The sequence below is a fragment of the Nothoprocta perdicaria genome, unplaced genomic scaffold, assembly GCF_003342845.1.
Source record: "Nothoprocta perdicaria isolate Ctin4 unplaced genomic scaffold, notPer1 scaffold_25, whole genome shotgun sequence".
In the NCBI taxonomy this organism is placed as follows: domain Eukaryota; kingdom Metazoa; phylum Chordata; class Aves; order Tinamiformes; family Tinamidae; genus Nothoprocta; species Nothoprocta perdicaria.
The window spans coordinates 872,434-891,825 of NW_020455477.1; the positions used below are offsets into that span (position 1 = coordinate 872,434).

A 19,392-nucleotide genomic window follows, 5' to 3' on the forward strand; every position below is an offset into this window, starting at 1 on the left:
ACCCCCCAAAAGACTGCAGGAGAGATTTGCAGAATTCAAAGAGAGAAATGGGCGTGCAGTTGGTATCCTGGAAGGTTGGATTAAAAAACAAGGGGAAAGAGCAACCCTATAGCCAAACTTAATAGAAAAAGCATCATCAACTTTATGTAGAGGATTTATGCTGCATGCATGAGAAAAGAGCCTTCAAGCTGAGCAGTAGTCCCAGCTGCCTGCCCTGCTTTCTATCCAGCGGCTGAGAGAGAGCTTTGAGTTTCCGTGTTCGAAGAGTCTGGGCCACCCTTTGGAAGTGCATGAGTGTATGGAGAGAGCCCATGTGAAGGGTTTAACATAGAAATTTGATTCAGATTAATAGTGCTTTAATTTCATTCAAAGTAATGGTTCTACACCTGTAGATATACCAAGAAGAGAGTCGTGTTTATAAGCAAACTCAAACCTGTTTTACAAAGTATATGGGAATCTGATAGTGTCGTGTAGTACGTGGAGGAGCTTAGTTGCAGGACTTACTGATGGTTTTCAAATCCCGGTGTTATGGCACAACTGATCCACTTAATCAAATCACGTTGCTGGAGGATACACMTAAGGAACAGAAGGTGTTGTCACAGTCATTCCTATGCAGGTATTCAGAGCTCACAAGGCCTGTTCGGTTATGGACGTCAAAGTGCCCATGTCTCTGTCCCTTCAGCTGAAACCTGAGTGACACCTGCCATGAGCAGAGCACAGGGCCCTGCATGGGCCCCAGCAGAGCTGTGCCTGGGGTCAGGGCTTTGCTTTTTAGACCCTTTGGGTTCTTAAGCAGTGTAAAATCTCATCCTTTAGTGATAGTTACTGTAAATACAGCTATGCTGTTATTTGCCCATCTGAGAAAAATAAGCATGGGCGTATAATAACCGTTGAGGGAGTAATAAAGTCAGAATAACATGASTACAGTAAAGCCCTTCTGTCAGCAGTGAGCTACTGAAGCCTGGTTTCCTGCAGATTTGTGCCTCTTGTTTGATTGACTGGTGGCAAGAAGGTGCCAGATAGAATACAAGTTTTTCTTGTTGCTGGGTGGTTATAGGGTCAGTGTGGGGATGTTGGGTATCTGAGGAGATGGGACCTCTTTGACGCTCTTTACACAGTTTCTCTAATCTCTGTTGTGCAGCTGCATTTGTAGGCAGGAACTCATCCTCTAAAAATTCAGTTGAAATTAGCAAATGATTCAAAAGTTAATGGCAGGAACAAATACGCGTACATACCTATACCCTGAATGCATCTGCATAAGCTTGAGGAGCCAATGTAAGCCCAAGCGAGAAAATAGTACAWACTAGGAAAGAGCATGGTTGCAGTTAATGAAACTTAAAAATGTTCTGATTGCAGAGTCAGATATAACCRTTGCTTTATATGAAGTGTTGCTGAAAATGATCAAATGTCAAAGATCTCTGCTTTGCACTTAGACCCTCTGTATTCTCATTAATGAAAGCTGAACAAAAAAGCAGAGATAACTGTAAAAGGCAATGCAAGTATGCAGTAAGGGCTTTTTAAAAATAACTTATGAAATTGAGTTCAAGTACAGACATTAAAGAAGTAACAGTAGGGGTTTTTATTTCCAGTGAAAACAGCGTCCGTTTTGTTTTTTTGACTAAAAGACAGTTAATTCGTAGAATGGTTTTGTTGATTAAGACAGCACTCTAAATGTTGCATGTAAAAGTTGCTGAAAATGAAACAACTTGGGGTTATTTTGAGTGGTTGTTGTTCTTACAAAGGAAATTATGTGACTGACATCTTTGTGGTAGTGAATTATGGATCTCCACCAGAGACTTAAAAGTATATATGGTTCAAAATTAATGCTTATGGCTGATACTACTCTGAATGATACAAAGAGAAAGCATAATGCCAAGAATTTAACTGTATTACTATTACTGTTTATGAAGGAACTCTTAATAGACCATAGAACCAAAAGATTGTGTAGGAAGAAACCGGAAACCCTCCGGATGTATATCCTAGCATAGAATGCAATTCCTGTAGGAGTTCATTAAATCTTTATGTGATATCACCAATTTATTGCTGTTTTATCAACACTCAATTTTCTTAGTACCTGTTTGCAAATGCATTCATATGACTTGAAGGACAAAATGTAATTGTTTTGCCACACTCTTTTGGCGGGATGTAACACAACGCTAATTGAAGTCGAGTCCTAAAGAGGAGAGAGGAGGTGGATGGTGTCCACGTTCAGAAAGTGGTCGTTCCACAACTTCCCTAGAGGGTTTGAGCAAAGTTTGAGCAAGGAGAGGGATACCTTCCCTTGAATGATATATTCAAGATATATTTAAGAACCCAGCGAATAAGCTTGCCATAATTTCCATTTGCTTCAGGTAGGTCTTGGTTACCAGAGCTGAGCTTGAAGAAAGAAGCCCTGCAGCTCCATTAAAAGTGGTGTTTATTATGCCTGCCAGTAATTCCATGTATCTGTAATCTGTAAATGTTTGTGTTATTGCTTTCACAATAGACTTAATTTAATTTTCTGCTTTGTTATCAGTTCCACTTCTGATATGTACCATTTTTTAGATCCATTGTGTTTACTATACATTTTTTATGTATGCTTTCCATCAAAGATCAGTCATTTCTTTGGAAACAGTGGCAGATTTCTTCTTCTGGACAATGCCTTACCCACTTTTTAGAAATACGTTTACCTGTGTTTGTGTAAGAGGGTTACTGTAGTGATATGTGAAAGTATAATGTCAGGAGGGTAACATAATGAATATAGATATCTCCCAGCATCTATGAAGCTGGAAATATTTTGTCTTTAACAAATAGGGATATAAAAGACAAAACTGGAGCGCTATCTAGAGATGGACTAACAAGATGCAGAGACTTCTGCAATATTTGCTGAGAAGTAATTAGAACATGGTCAGCCTCTGTGATTGTTTTGTATCAGACCTCATAATTTAGAGAGAAGAAAATGATAAAAATTTAGACTAAGGCTCAGATGACTTTCTCTCTACCCTGAGCTATTTTTATATTTAAGAATAGTATGCTTAGATGTCTAAAATGCTGTATTGTTAATGATCAAGGAGCAGATCAATAAAATAATAAACACAAAACACTCAAGATATGATCTCTATTGCTGGATTGTGCATCTGAGGAAAACTTTGTTATTAAGAAACTAGGAAGGGCCCTGGTACAGAACAGAACAAATAATATTTTTCCATTAGACTTCCCAGACCTAAAATGTTATTTTTCTATTAAATCAAAAGTGAAATCCATAATATCATTTTAGATAATATTTTGAAGTTGCAGGGAAATGAGAAAAATTTTTTGTTCAAGAACTTAYATAAAGTTATTGGCTACCTTTTTTAAAAACAAATATATATTTTATATATGTATATTATATAYAATCTGATGGAGAAAAGAGCTAGGCATGAGGTAGGGGTCACAGATTCAGAGTTAATTTAGAGTTTGGCAGTTGACTGAGACATGACTGGCAAGGAGATTTTCAAAAGGCTGTAACTGTAAATTGGAAATAAATGGAAAAGGATTATATGAGTGGGAGTCAGCTTTGAATCTATAATGCATTTCCTGAGACTGACTTGTTCATAAAAGAGCGTGTGTTTAATATGTCTAAGAAATATTTAAGCCACATTGGTATTTGAATAAATGTTTTATTTTTAAAGTTCGGTTCTGGAATGGCTAAAAATGAATTCAGCATGTATATCCTTGCCATCAGCACGAAGGATAAAGAAGCAATCACTAGAAACCTTTTTTTTCTTTCCCTCTCAGTCTCTCTCTTTCAGACTCATATTATTATGTTGCTGCTTATTTCCTAATCGGTCCTTTAGTCCTTGCTACATCATCTGTTTTTTTAGGAAGTATTCCTCTGAGAAGAAGCCACAGCTGTACTGGCTTAGGAGGCAGTGTGGGGAGAGAGCGGCTYTCTGGCAGGATGGCTGTTCACGTTAGGGTGTGGGAATGTGGTGACAGCTGAGGTGCCTGCCAAACGGGGCGCTTGTCTCTGCTCCTTTGGCCCTGTTCTGCAATAACAGAGGAAGAGGGAGGTTTATGCCCAGAGTAGCATTTGCCGCAATATGTTATATGGGAGCCAGTAGCACTCATAGATGTATTATAAACCTCTCCCGAGTCTCTGCTACCTCACCTGTAGCAGCATGGAAAATACGAATGAGTAATATCTGCACTGTCACTGTGATGCGTGTGACTTAAGTCCTCCCAAGTTATGGTTGTTGCATATTATTCTTCACAGGTGAAATCTGTGCTTTTAAAATCCATGGGCAAGAAATGCCATTTGAAGCAGTTGTGCTAAACAAGACCTCTGGAGAAGGTCGTCTTCGAGCAAAAAGTCCGATTGACTGTGAGCTGCAGAAGGAGTACACATTCATCATTCAGGCCTATGACTGTGGATCAGGACCAAGTGGAACAAACTGGAAGAAATCTCACAAGTGAGTGAAAATGAGGAAAAAAAATAGTGCTTTGGTATGCATTTACATTATAGTACAGATCAGTTGAAGGATGCCTTTTGTACTATAGGTAGGTGGAGTACCAGTTTAGGTTTATTTTGTGTCACTGCTTTCACATTAAATAAGTTGACTAAACGTATCAACAAGGACATGGAATCTAACTGRCGATTGGCATTTGGAGGAGATTTAGTTCTCTCTCTTAATCCCATTTCAAATGGTAAAAAATTAGGGAAATGGACCAGATTTTTACTGTATGCRTAAGTATAAGCTGCAGCAGTGCTGCTCTTGCCCAGTACTTTTCTGACCTTGGCATTTGGATAGAAAACCCCAGAAAGTTCAGATCCTCCAGAAGAGGGGATAATGCAAGTTAATAGGTAGTACTTCATGCTGTGGAGCCAGTTCCCTTCATAACCTTAAATGACACAGAGTCTTTTCACCTAGTTAATGAAACCAAGCTCCAGACCACTAATAAAAGATTAAATTTACTTATGTGTGGATGTACAACACATCTACACATACATAGTTACACATACACAGTTGCATGTACAGTTATGCTACTAGAGCTGTCTGGCGACTACTATACAAACTGCTTTTTTTGCCATGAGAGCCCTTAAAATAAATGAATAATAGCAATTACTCTTTCTTTTGTTCATTGAGGACACATGATAACTAAAAGTGTAATTAACTCTGTAATTCCTCAGAACTTTTTAAGTATACTAAAATTAAAAAATACGTGTTTTTAAGGAATCCTGTATTAAATAAAGGTGAAATTACAGAAACAATTTTGCTTCATATTATTAAAGCTTAGGATGATTTTTCCAACATKTGTCGTAACAGTATAGCAGGTGTTACACTGGTGGAGAATTTTTGTCCAGTCACAACCAAAATTAAATTTGTTGTGTTGGGACCAGAAGTTGGTAAACTGGTGGTGGTTTGTATACAAAATAAAACAGTAAGTTAGGTTGTCTGAGGCTACCATGGTTTATTCTTGGCTCTGCTTGGCTCTTGGTTTCTGTCTAGAAGGTTCCTCTACTGCTTTGTCCCTCTTTTAGTCTGTCAGTTCATACTGTAAATTACTTTAAAGGATTGCCTTCAGGGTTTGTTCTTTGAATACAAAAGGACTTTTCATTTTTGACCCTCAAGGCTTTACAGAATGCACTTATTGATAATGTGACACAGTCATTATCCTAATGAGAGCTGCCAGCAACAAGAACCCTACCCTTTGATTTCTTCTTAAGTGAGTGTGTCGCTGTGAATCACCAGGGAAGCTCCGGCCCACACTGACAGTGGATGTGTGGATCATTTCTGCCCTTAATGTTGTGTTACATGTCAGTTTGAGGGACTTTCACAAGCTAGATGTGTAATATTGCAAGTCATTAGGATATTAGGTAATTTAAATCAGCACAATACAAGAGAATTATTTAATGCTGAAGAATATTCATAAACTGGCCATTTTTAGTAATGAATATATAACAATACTGTAATAATCTTTTCTCTTCTTTAATCTATTACTTCATTTTATATAGAAAAAATTCCACTTTTTACTGGTGGTCTATTTTAAGCGGGAGCACCATGAAACCTTCCCTGTGCTGGCTGTGGCAATATGTTTTCAATTAACATCACAATATGTTTTCTAACTGCTAAAATTAAACATACCAGTATATTCTCATTTTAGCACAGGTTTTACTTGATTTCTAGTTATTTTCTGCATCAGTCCTGTAAATGTTCAGGAAGCAATCTGTTAACATGATCTTACTTAAAATCATAATCAACTAATTCATTTACTTCTTCTAGGGCAGTGGTCCATATCCAGGTTAAGGATGTCAATGAGTTTGCACCAGCTTTCAAGGAGAGTGTGTATAAGGCCACAGTGACAGAGGGAAAGATCTATGAAAGTATCCTGCAAGTAGAAGCCTTGGATGAGGACTGTTCTCCACAGTACAGCCAGATATGCAATTATGAAATTGTCACAACAGATGTTCCTTTTGCTATTGACAGAAATGGTAAGTTTAGAGATGGATGCAGTTTTACATCCCAGGCCACATACAGTAATTCCTTTATATGTAGCACTGCCAGCTGATGTCAGCAGATACTGATAATGTGCCCCTTTTAGTTCTTACTGAAGAGAGTAATGCTGTTCTCACTTTGGAGGATAAACAGTTATGTGGGGAAAGTGCATCCCTTTTACATCCGGTTTGRTCAGAATGTGCTGTAGTTATTTATCATGGTACCCAGTCATCTAGTTTCAGAAGAACAATATTTTTATCTGTCAGTTTATTCTTGTAATTATCTCAAATCTAATTTCCTGTCAACGGAATGACGTTTCTTAATGCAGGTATGCGGTCGTATCCAGTAGAGTTGGTTCACTGTTTATGGTTAGTCCCATTCCCTTGAACTTTCTAGGTTAACCTGCAGAAGGGACTATCTTCTGGAGATATTTCTTGATTGCTCAGAGATTCAGGGAGTGATTCCCCAGATCTACCCATTTATGGTGCTTCCTGAAGCAGGACCCTTATTCTGTAGTATGGAACAAAATACACTCTGTGGAATAAAATGTGCACTGGATAAGAGTAACTTTTTTCTGGCTTTTAGTTTTCTAGTATTAGAGGAAAACATCTGAGGAAAAAAAAAACTATTTTTTATTTCTTTTTGCAGCAATTTCTGACTTGGGCTGCCCTGCCTGTCAGCTCTTTCTAGTCAACATGTTTTTGGGGAACAGCCCCAGACAACTCACTGAGTTTGGGAGTAGAGATTTGGCTGTGCTATAATTCCATTGAAGATCCTCCCTGGTTACTTCTCACAATGTAAAGATTAGTCACACCGTCTTACAAGGCCCTCAGCAGTCCAGTTTGCAGATGAAGGTCCTGATTTTTGTGAAGCTGGAGGAAGAAACATGTAATGAAGAGCTGACAGGTTGTGCTATACAAGCAGTGTGCAGAGACATCAAAGAAAAAATCCAGGACACCTTGTTGCTGATTTTCACACAGCTGTGCTGTATAGATACTCAAAATTTCAATTCCTGTGCCCCTAGAAGTTCTTTCTCCAGAACAAGCACTTTGTGTATATGCCTAGGGATGCGTTGATTTATCTCTCCTAACAGAATCATTTAATCCATGCCCTTCAAAGGAGGGGAATACTTCTTGGAAGTTGAATCTAATTTGGGGGCAAATTAGAAATTGAAAACATATGTGGAGCTGCTGTTTCTCCCAGCAGCTGTTTTCATGTTGGGTATTTCTTTAAAATACTTTCTCCTTTTGACAAATGATTCATATTTACTTGTGCAGCTTTTACCTAATGCACAGCTGAGTATCAAAAGATAATAACTGGTTAGCATCAATAAAATGCAAATGATATTGGGGAAACAAGCCCTCTTGTTATCATACTCTCCATGGGAGGCAAATATTCGGTGTACTCTGTAGGAAGTGTAATAGTAATGCTTATGATTGTGTTTAAGTAAATGGGGTCAGCTGGCACAATAACCTTTTATAAGAGCAATAGCAAAAAGGATTTTTATTAATGGAGTGAAGCAGTTGAAACTACATAACTGCATGCAGTTTCCTCCGAGCTGCTCCTGCTCCTGAACTGTCTCTGGTTGTGAGAACTCCCATCTTCTGTTAAAAATTTTTCATGTTTCTGTTTGAAGCCACTATCCTTCCAGAGCTCAAAGTGACTTGCCAGTTTGTGGCTTGTTACTTAGCAGAATTGCAAGTGGTTTCGTAGTGGGCTAGGGGCAGCGATCACAGATAAATACACAGTGATTAGAGTGGCGTGGTGCAGCCGCTCCTGCTGTTCATGCTCCTCAGGTGCCCTTGCATGGTACAGCTGGCACCTGAGCAGCCAGGGCTTCCCTGCAAGCTCTAAAGAATGTGGAAATCTGGAATGCCCTTATGAGACATACTTGCCTCTGTGTACTTGTCACCAGCATTTCCAGCAAAGGCAGAGAGAAAATCCTAGACTTAAATTTGACCTCGAATAGTGAATAAAGATGAATAATTGGTGGGGGGTTGTATACTTGAAGTTTTATGGTCATGAATTCCATTAATAACTTTTTGATGTTTTTGTTCCCTAAAAGAGCAGTGCTGCCATGATCAGCAGTAATTGCAGTCTAATTTTCAGTTTTCTTTAGATAATGGTAATTGTTTATCCCACTGGGATTTGGGGCAGAATAGATGGTTGCACTTTTTATTTTGTGGCAGAAATATGTTGATTAGTTCTAACACATTTCGCTGCTCAGAATGTCTCTGTGCCAGCTGAGTTGCGCTTTATCTAGCGCAAATTCTTTGGCTTTGTGCCCATTTTTATTAGCTGTGRGGTGTCTTAAAATAGATGTACAACATGCCTAGGACTATGTTTGTTAAATGCTCTGCTAATTAGGTTTTTGCTTATAGTTTAGCTTATTGTGAAAAGCAAATCTAGGCAGTGAATTCCACTATTTCTAGCGGAAGACTTAGCACTATGTCACATGAAAGTGATGACTTTTTCTGTTTTCAGTAATGCAAATATGTTTGCTTGTTTGTTTTCCTCTAGTCTAGATCCTGTTGAAATCAATTCACAGATTTGCATTGCCTACACTGAGTACTGGATTAGATGTTTAGAAACAAATCTAAAATGTAGTGGGCGGCCCCAAAACTATGGGCTATGTGAGGAAAGTTTTTCACCACCAAACTAAGCAAATAGCCACTGGTGCAGACCTTTGAAACATTGTTCTGACAGTTTTAGCCTTTTATCATTCTCTTTTTAGGCAAAACAAATCTGGATCAATCCAGGGATAATTTGCTTTCTTGAAATACTATAATAGATATGGGGAAGGTTTGCAGAAAGAAGGAAAGAAACCATCAACCAGTAGCAGTGCAGAGGCTACTTCACTTACCAGACTCTGTGAGGCAATATAGACAGCCAAGGTTGGTGCAGGGCAGGGCCAAATTATCTCACTAAATTGTGCACCTATATTCTGGGTAGAATAAAGCTTCCCATTTGTACTTGACAACTTTGACCATGTGTGTAAAATTCCTTGCTGAATAAAATTATCTTATGTTAGCGAAACCGTAACACTAATAAAATTGACTCTCTTGTATATGATGAGCATAATCTGGAAAATAATGAACTCTTAGTCATATAATTAAGTCACTTAATGGTAAAGGACAAATTCAGGCTTTGCTGCAAAAAGAACTAGGACTAAACGGATAAAAAGCATTTTAACAGATGTTTGCATGCCATGTAGTTTAGTTGTCAACCCAGCAGAGAGTCCTAGTCACCAGTTCAGTTGCCATTCAGTACTGCCTAGATTGTTCTTTTTAAGCAACCACAGTGTGTGTCTCTATTGCAGCATCAGCAGAACGACACTTTTAATGCGTTTTCTACCTTCATTTGTGAGTGGRCATGAGCAGAGGGGTGAAGAATATAGGTATAGACACAAATTTAGTTATGATTCTGACCTGTAGCTTCACCTCGGGGCTGGGGAAGGGGAATTCATGTCTATTACTTAGCTTTGTCATTTCTAAAATGGTTAGAATGGCGATAATATTTGACCACCACTTTGCAAATACATGTTCAAATTGTTCAATGTGAAAATGAGTTAAAAAGCACACTCATCTGTCCTGTCACTACAGGTTTTATCAAGCTATGTCTCTTGGCAGATAGACCTCAGCAGGGCCTCACAAGGTCATGCAGCAGCTTTTGCAGCACTGAGGTGCATGTCAGGAGCTATACAAATATGGTATTGTGTCAGAAAAGAAGCAAAACTTTACAGTTAAGCATTTTTCTTTGTTTTTTTTTTTTCTTTGTTTTTTTTTTCATAACTGACCATTTCTTTCTATTACCATTAAAAAGAGCATTTCTGTCACAGGAATCTACTGGCTTTCTCCCAGTTGACTCAGGGAGCCTGTCTCCCCATAGTGCTCAGCAGACAGGGCTGCTCATGAGAGCAGACCAGCCTGGCAACATTTGCAGGTTACAAGACTCAGTTTTATCCTTCCTACTCACACAAGGAATAACCATGAGATTTAAGAGGGAGTTGCTGTAGTAGATTAGATCATTAGTCAGAGTTTTCCCCTGCTCTTGTGATTTTAATCAGCTGCTTCAAACATGATGAAAGAAGCCCATGAAGTACGGAGGGCTCTATTGAATTATGCCCAAAAGTGACCTTCGAGAAATAGAAGTGTAATGACATGTACCCTTAGATGGGAATATTTATATTCCTGTTGTCATTTGTTTCAGTGTTTTTTAAAAATCTACTATAGCTATGGAAATTTCCAGGAAAACACAAAGAAAGACTAAGGAAAATGATTTTTATGGGATAACTGTGAGCTGTGTTGAAAAGTGTTCACTTCTATAATTTAAAAGCAGCCTTTTTAATGTTACTGAGTACCCTTTTGTTCATGGTAAGATGTAAATATAAATTCTTGGTCTATCTACATTAATTGGCCTGTATTTATAGTGTATCCTGTATGTAGTCATATTGATTAAATTGTATAATAACAAAGTAGCATAAAACATTAGATGTAACAGGAAAAATAGAAGAATTAGGAAATCAATAAACTATTCAGTAACAGCTACGAGACATTCAGGTGACCTTCCAATATAAAACCTAAATAGTCCAACTATTTGGACTCCAACCTTTGGAGTCCAAAGACCATAATGAAATGCACATCTTAGAAGATAGTTTAGTGAAACTCTACTGATTTGTAGTTACTTACAAATCTTAGAAGACAGTTCACATACCAAGCAAAATCTAACAGTTTGCTAGTGCATTTTTGGTCAGTTCTGGTTTCTAGAGATTTCTATGCTTCATAGAGTCATAGAGTAAAACAATATATGTCATAGAGTAAAACAATAGCAAAGAGAACATAGGGAAGTGTAAGAATGCATATAAGAATGCAGAAAGATAACAGATACTGAGAAGATATTCAAGGAAAAACAAACACATGATATCAGTATTTCATTAAATCCTTGTAGGTAAGTGTAAATCCAATAATTTGAGATAGTGAAATGAGTAGATTAGATTTTTGTTTTATTAATTATGGACTCTGAAAAAAGAAAGAGTTTATTTGGTGCTGTAGTTATGTTTCCTTGGGGCAAAAGAGTCTCGTGGCAGGGGTCAGAGTGCCTGGCCAGAGCAGAGGGACAGCGAGAGGAAGAGGAGGAAGCTGGAGAACACAGTGCTGTTTCCATATTAGCCTTTGTAGATCCTTTTCCTTAAGCTTCCCTTTCCTAATGATGCAGGAACAGTGAGTTAGTGAGGGAGTTAGTGAAAGGCTTTATTAAAAACTTCCATTTGTCTGCTTTTTCCTTTTCTCAAGTTTCACATGAATGACAAAGTCTAGGCGTGATCCAACATTAGATATGTAGATTGGCACTTGTAGAAATAAGACCACTTTATTAGCCCTCTGTCAGGATTTTGCTGTTCCCATTTCCAAATTTAGGCCAAACAGCTTGCTTTACAGATCCACATCATAGGCAGTTCTAATGTCGAAGATTGATCCAGAGCTTTCCCATTTATAGGAAGTTTGTTTCTTTGATTCCAGAACAAGCAAACTCATTCAAAGAGAGCAACCTAGAAAATGTGAAACATACTAAGCAGTTTCAGTATCAACTAGAAGTGAATTTCAGTGGATATGGATGGAGTTATAATGCTGAACTAAATGCTCTAAATTACATTTGAACAGTGGTCTTCTAGTCCTGCAGAAAGTTTTATCTGGGAAAGATCTTTCCATTTGCTCATGATAGTTATTATTTATTTATTCCTGGTGCAGGTAATCTGTCTACCTCATTTGTGTTTCAGGCTTAACACAAAAATTTCTGTTATTGCTGATTTTTATTTTCTGCATGATAGCTCAGTCTCAAAAGTTCATGTATAGATGAAGATTTGTGGGAACATGATCTTTTCTTATTATTAAAACACAGGGAAAGGGTTTAAAGGTACTCCTGATGTAAAGGCCTATAACAGGAGGGGGTGAAAGGAAGATACTTCGACTCGGTCTTCGCTCTCCCCGTGTCTAGGTTTTCTGTTGTCTCCAGCTTGATACATGGCATTGGCAAAAAAAATTATTTTAGCCAAAGGATTTTTTTTATTTATTATTTTAATTTTATTTACACTGGATGAAGAAGAAAAATGCTGTCCATTCCTTGTACTTGTTCTGTCTGTGGAAGTCCTGCATGTCCCAAAGAGCATTCTAGTCACAAAGGACTTGATCAGCCAGGCTGCAGATATTTGGATCTGTATGAGTTTAACCAAGAAGTGACTGCTGAATGCTCTTTTGTGTTGTATCTACAGGTAACATCAGAAACACTGAAAAGCTGAGCTACGATAAACAGCACCAGTATGAGATAATGGTGACAGCTTCGGACTGCGGGCAAAAACATGCAACCGAAAATGTCTTGGTACAAGTTAATGTCAAACCAGTGTGCAAGCCAGGCTGGCAAGGTAAAGTTTAAAAGTTTATGTGGTTTAGTAATGTTCTTGTACTTTCTTTTCTTTGGTGTTTTCAGTTGTTTACATTTGCCGTATTTGCCTTCATGGCAACAAACGGCACATGAGAAAAAAGCAAAAGTTCTGCTCTAACAAGTAATATTTTAATTCAGTCCGAATATACTGCAAAGCTTAAAAATGATATTGCTGTCTGCTTTTCTTCTGCTGCTYCTTTAGATAAAGTGTTTTAGAGCCACCATGAAAAAGTACTTCCCTGTTCTGTATCAGAATTGTTCATATCATCTCGTTTGCTGAGTTGTTTTTCCTGTATATGCACATATAGTGTAAGTCAAGATGTGTTCAGTTGGCAGCCATAGTGAAAACAATTGGTTTATTCTCATTAGTGCCCATATATTGGGAGATTTCAACTGGAACTACTTTTGTAAAAGAATTGCGAGTTTTGGGAGTCTCCTCTTTTAAAATGAGGRCACACCTAGATGGCATTAGATTGGGAAAGTAGATTTGCCACAAACTATATAGTATTAATGTGCAAATGAGAGCTGCTCTAGGGGCAAATTGACTGAATATGGCCACATTGTGCAGATGTTATTCAGGACAAACCTGAGTTATAAAAGAGAATGCTTGCAAAGGAAAAAAACAGTTTTACTGATGTCCTTGGGTAAATTTGTAGAACTGACAGAGGAAAAAGGGGTTTATTTGTGAAGTGTCAGCCCTAATCTGGAGGATCTTGGGATGCAATGAATTTGCAGTATCATGACTCCATTTTCACAGAACTTTTGAAACTAATTATATTTAAATATTTCAGGTATGTATTATATTCTCTCGCTCCAAGTATTTTGACTGGTAAGGATAAAATATTTTCACATTTCCTAACTGAGTTTGTTGAATATTCCAAACTTTACCATTTATTCTATAAATCAAAAAAAACTTGTTAAAAAAAAAGATGTTAATCAGTTTAGTTCTCATTTTATGGAATCCTTCCTAATGGATGAAACAATACCAAGTTTTAGTGTGGGAATTGTATTGAAACAGTAGATTTGAAATAGTAAAATAGTAGAGTCATTTTCATGTTATTTTCATTCAGGTATGTCTTTGAGTGAATAATTTTTAAACAAAAACCTCACAAATGATGTGACTTTATTGTCCAGTATTATCATACTTATTTCATAATTTCAGTATCGGTTATAGTAAAAATGGTCATTCGGACATGTTCAGGGGTTCAACAGGAGTAATGGAAACAACCTCAAATAAGATATGTATTATTTTGTATTTTGAAGTGTGACTTCTTTCTTAAGGTTATGTGAAGTGTACACAACCTGTTTATGGTTTTAGTGAAAGCTGGACATCAGCTCTGGTTTTTATGCATACGCAGCTCTTCTTTTCCATCTCCTGGAAACTGGAGAGCTGCTTGCGAATTGTGGTTTGTTTAACACTAGGTAGCTAATAGGAAAGGCTGCCAGCTTGTAATTTTCGATGCATGATGATGACAGAATAGACTACTTGTCTGTTTGTATTATTAAAAAAAGAAGAGAAAAAAAAAAAGAAAACAACATAAGGAAAACAATAAAGCAGTACATTGCATAAGAGAGCAGCTTGTCTAAAGCATGTTAGAAATACAGAGAAAGGCCAAATTCAAGCATGGTGAATTTTATCAAAGCATATCCTTTTTCTTTGTTTTGATTGTGGGCTTTTGTTTCTGTGGCAATTTAACACAGTTGTGTTCTACCTTCTTACTGATTTTGACACTATGYTTTGTGATAGGTCTCTGTCATAGGCAATGGAAAATACCAAATACATTTGCCTATGATTCTTACTAATTCCTTGTAAAAGAGCAGCCAGCAGGTATGCTCCTTATGTTTGAAATAATGATATATTTGAAAGCTTTAAGTGCCTAAAATATATATAATAATACTTGTCTTGAAAGAATAGATGAATATTCTGAGTCTTTGGTTGTAAAACAGGAGCTGCCAAAGTGTGATACATGATTTTTGTCTTRTTCTTCACTGTTACCTTGAACAGGTGAATACCTGAAATTTCAATTTATAGCACTGGCGGTTGATTCCTGAAAGCTACTAGCCTTAATAATCAGTGTTGTACAGATCTTTCAGTGATTATCATAAACTGACACGATAGCTGCTCTAATGTGATTTTAGTGTTAAAAATTTCAGTGTGGTATCAGATGCCCTTCAAATATCCTGCATTGCACTGGGCTGAGACAGTGAAGAATTGGCATACATAAAATGTAATGTACAAATTGATTCCTGTTTCTGGAAGCTGACTCCACATGACTAACATGTATAGCAGGGCAAATAAAATTCAACAGGCCTAAGTGCTGTTTTTTAAACAATTTTCCCATGGACAGAGAATAATGCTGATACTGTCCAGGTCTTCATTAAATCTAGGAGCTTCTTACCTTGTTTTGGGGCACATTAATATACTGCTGCTAAACCTTTCCACACAGCACGCAGATGATTTGAACCTCTAACAAGCCTTGTTACAGGCTTGTAACTTGAACCAAACAGGCAACCAACAGTTCCCAGTTTTCCACTCTAAAAAGATCTAAGCATTAAACTAGAAATAAATTAACCCAATTCATTCCTAGTCAGTTATTTTAGTTTTAATTGAAAATTCTTATGAAATAGTTTTGTCCACTGCCTTCACAATAGCTATGGTACAAGTTTCCTCTCTGTGCTGTTGCATCTGGATTCATTTCTACTCATTTCAAACAACTGAATCACCACTTCATGCCTGATTGTGAAGAGGACTGTATTATAAATAAAAGCTGAATATTTYCTTTTTTATTATGAAAATGTGCTAATTATAAGAAGGAATTTAAATGGAAAATAATAGAAATAATCTGAACTCCCAAGTTCACCTCACATGATACTAGAAATACTGTCATTTTCAGCACATTCTTGATGGTTTTATCCCTTCCTTCAGGGCTTAGCTTTTGTTTCCCACTTCTGGAAGCACAGAACAAAGACTCCATTTTTTTTTCTGTAGATCCACTTCCAACATGATTCTTCTTATTACACTAGTTTTATTGTCACATAAATATTGACTTCTGTGAAATCCTTCTGCTTTATTCAAAGTAGGGAGGATTCAAACTTTACTAAAAAAAAAAAAAAGAATATTATAACAAAATCAGATAAGAATGGAGAATAATGCATGTAATCATAGCTTTTCAGCACGGCTGCAGTGAAGTCGAAGKGAAAGATAGGGAGGAAATTAGAACTATGTGAAACTTATTTTCTTTCTTTTCTGACCTGCTCTGCAAATTAGAAGCCATATTACGCATCATAAAAGCAGAGATCTTTCCATTATGGGAAAGTATATACTGAAACACATTCCTCCAGATCACATAAAAGTGTGTTCTTTTATCAGCTGAATACTTTTTTTCTGTTTGATATATTCATGACTATCTATTGCTTTAATGAAATCTTTTTTTCGCTTTAAACTTCAGAGTGCTTTGTTGGTAAAACAGCATACATTTTCATGTTTTCTTTACACAAAATTTCATAACAGCAGCAAAATTTCCCCAGRGGTGACATTGAGTAATTGTTGATGGACTCTTGCCTTCTCAAGATTTCAGAATTTTTTCCATTTGTATGTGAGGTAAACTGCGAACTTTTTGAAAGGTTTTCAGAAATGTAATCAGGAGTAATGGAAGAATGTCAGTATCATTTAAAATATATGTAAAAACATTGCATCATTGAAAAGGAGAAAAAAGAAACATCAAAAACATTGCTAGCATATTGGGAGTGTTCCAGTTAGGACCTGGAAGGAGAAAATGAAGTTCTTCATATCAAATGATCCCTAAATAAGATTTTTTTTTAATAGGTAAACTAGAACATGTTTTCTTTATCTTTTTATCATGGTGCCATAGTAGTGACTTTTCCTMATTTTTACCACCTTCATAAAAGATTCTAACAAAACTGATAAAAGACTTAATTTTTGCTTACCTATGATACTACTGCATTGGTATAATAAGAAATGGAAATARAGTGTAATAAACCAATGTGTTGAAAGTTGCTTGATGCACAAAAAGTTCAAAGAGTTTCATTATTAGCATGCTGAGCTCTCTAGTGCTACTGATGTACTAAAAAGGGAGAAGAAAAGAAAGGAGTTTCAGCTTTAAAATGAAGGACAGAATCAAGTTACTAGAGTGTCTGAAATATATTTTGAGACTRTTTGAGACCTGCTCATTAATTAACCAATTAATCCGAAAGTCAGTCTGTGCCCTTACATTCTGTTGATTTCAAACAAAGTAGTTACTAAGACTGAAAGCCCAGAAAAGATTTCTCTGAACCAGGTAGGAGAAACTTAGTTACATCCTAAGGAGGTATCTGAGGATTTTGACTTTTCTGAAAACAATTRTTTAAGAAATAATGAAGGCTGAACGTTTATCTCGGGGAGATGAATATGTACCAAAGAATTCAGAGTTGTATTTTCCAAAAAATTCTGTACCACTGCCCAAAGATGAGACAGACCAAAAATGAATAGCCAGCTTGTCTACAGATGGTTAAGGCTTGATCCCCAGTTGGGCCAAAGATGACTTAATTTTTTTCTGATGAATTTAATATAGCTYCCATAGCCATTATTAGCAACCGCCAACTAAGAGACATTCGGATTTCACTTGATGAGGAAACAGCTTTTCGTAGTGCCCAGTCTGAAATATCCTACTGATTTGAGAAAGATTCCCTACATCAATCTTCCAGTACTGCAAATCCATACAAATACTATTTTTTTTAACTGAACAAAGTATTATGACATACAGGTAAGAGCAGTTCGTGCATCTTTAAAATGCTGCCTAATAGCTCCTTTTAAAAACATGTTGACTTCTTTAAGCTGACGTAAGGTCTGTGACTAGCAGAAGGCAGAGACTTGCAGCCCCTTTTCTGTGGACTTTCCCTGGATGCCATCATTCCCTTCGCCAGAGAAGGCAGGACCTCCTTGTGCAGCAGCAGTGACTGTAGATCACGTCTGAGTCAACATGTTTTATAGATGCTACTTGCAGTAGGCACTAAGTGATTTTAAAATGGTGTTCACGTGGGCTTTCTAGTACAATCCAATTACAAAGAAAAACAAAAACCAAACTGGCTGTTGAGCTGTCAAGGCTCTTAACAAGGAGCAATGTGATTGCTAAAGCAATTGGTTATTGGGGGAAAATAGGGAGAGAGGGTGATCAAGTGCAGAAACCGTGCTTACAAGAATAATGCTCCTGTTGCTCAGGAACATGGCTTAAAGGCCTCTATATTTTTTGCGATAAATATAAATCAATTTGCATCCTTCTTCTTGTGCATMTACCAGACAGTTTAAAATATAATGCTTTTATTTTTTCTCTATTTAAAAAAAAATCCCTCTTTTCTTGTTTAAAGCAAAATGTATTTCAAGCTTTGAAATTTTATGGCAATCTAGTGTTAAGAGTTTCAGTGTATGAATTAGCTTTATGTCCTTATTATAGCATATCCTTATGGAATGGAAAAATGGAGATGCTATCAGTCAACTGTTATTTTTAATAGCATTGTTTTAATAGAATGCTTTTTAAAAATGAATGGATTTCAGATWTTTGCAAATTAATTGAATTGCTGAGGGCTTTGATTTTTTTAGCTCAAAATTTGCACAGGTGCAGAGCCATTTGTGGTGCTACTATCAGCCAGCACTGTCCTCGAGCTTTCCCTTCTGTTTATCTGCCAGATGTGTTTAGAGAAAGTAGGTGTATGCGTTTGGTATGAATCAATGCCTAGATATATTCCAACTGGATCTCATTTTACGAGAGGCTGTCCTTTCCTCTGCTAATAAGCTGCATATATTACAGTTAATTGTATCTTTTCTGAGCACTCCAGGTAAACATTTTCACGACTTCCTTTTGCAACAGCCTTCTTCTACTGGAAAGCTATTGCTTGATATATTCCAATTTGACTTTTTTTTTTTTTTTTTTGGCTTGACCATATCAGACAGGTAGCTTATAGACATAATATTGGTTTAATAGGATCATCTCTTTTTCTATCTGTTGTTTTAAATCATAAGTCACCAGTTTACTGAAGAGATCTTGAACATGAACTGGCACTTTGTGTTATTGCTATCAAGTTTTATCTTTAATATAGCAGTTCCAAAGATCATGCTGTTCTTCACTTGTGATGTCCTGTTTCTGTATTGACTTCCAATATAAAATTACCTTCCAGTTTTTTTAGTCAGCAAAAGTAATTAAAACAGTCCTTTTTGTGGGCCAAGACCATTAATGGAAATATCAAATAGCCATCTCGAGGCAGATTCACAAAGGAATCACTAATCACTTCCCTTCATGCCAGGAGGCTTCCTTTTACAAAGTAACTCCTTGTTGCCTTCTCTTTTGTCTGTTCTGTATCCATATGACAATTGAAATATTATAATTTGGCTTTCCTGACTTAGCTGATGCAAAAAACATTAGTTTTACATCAAAGATAAGATTATTCTTATTCCCGTATAACTCTTAAGTTCATCCTTATGCCTTCTTTGTTACTCTTCTGTGTTCTG

The 19,392-nt window shown here is 36.8% G+C and overlaps 1 protein-coding gene across 1 annotated transcript in view; it reads left to right on the forward strand.

Moving 5' to 3' along the window:
* CLSTN2 (calsyntenin 2) overlaps window positions 1-19,392 on the forward strand; it is a 214,652-nt gene that overhangs the window by 138,378 nt on the left and 56,882 nt on the right. Inside the window, exons 3-5 of the mRNA XM_026040140.1 lie at window positions 4,235-4,430; window positions 6,243-6,451; window positions 12,721-12,870. Coding sequence (XP_025895925.1) covers window positions 4,235-4,430; window positions 6,243-6,451; window positions 12,721-12,870 — 555 coding nt within the window. The remainder of the gene's footprint in view (window positions 1-4,234; window positions 4,431-6,242; window positions 6,452-12,720; window positions 12,871-19,392) is intronic.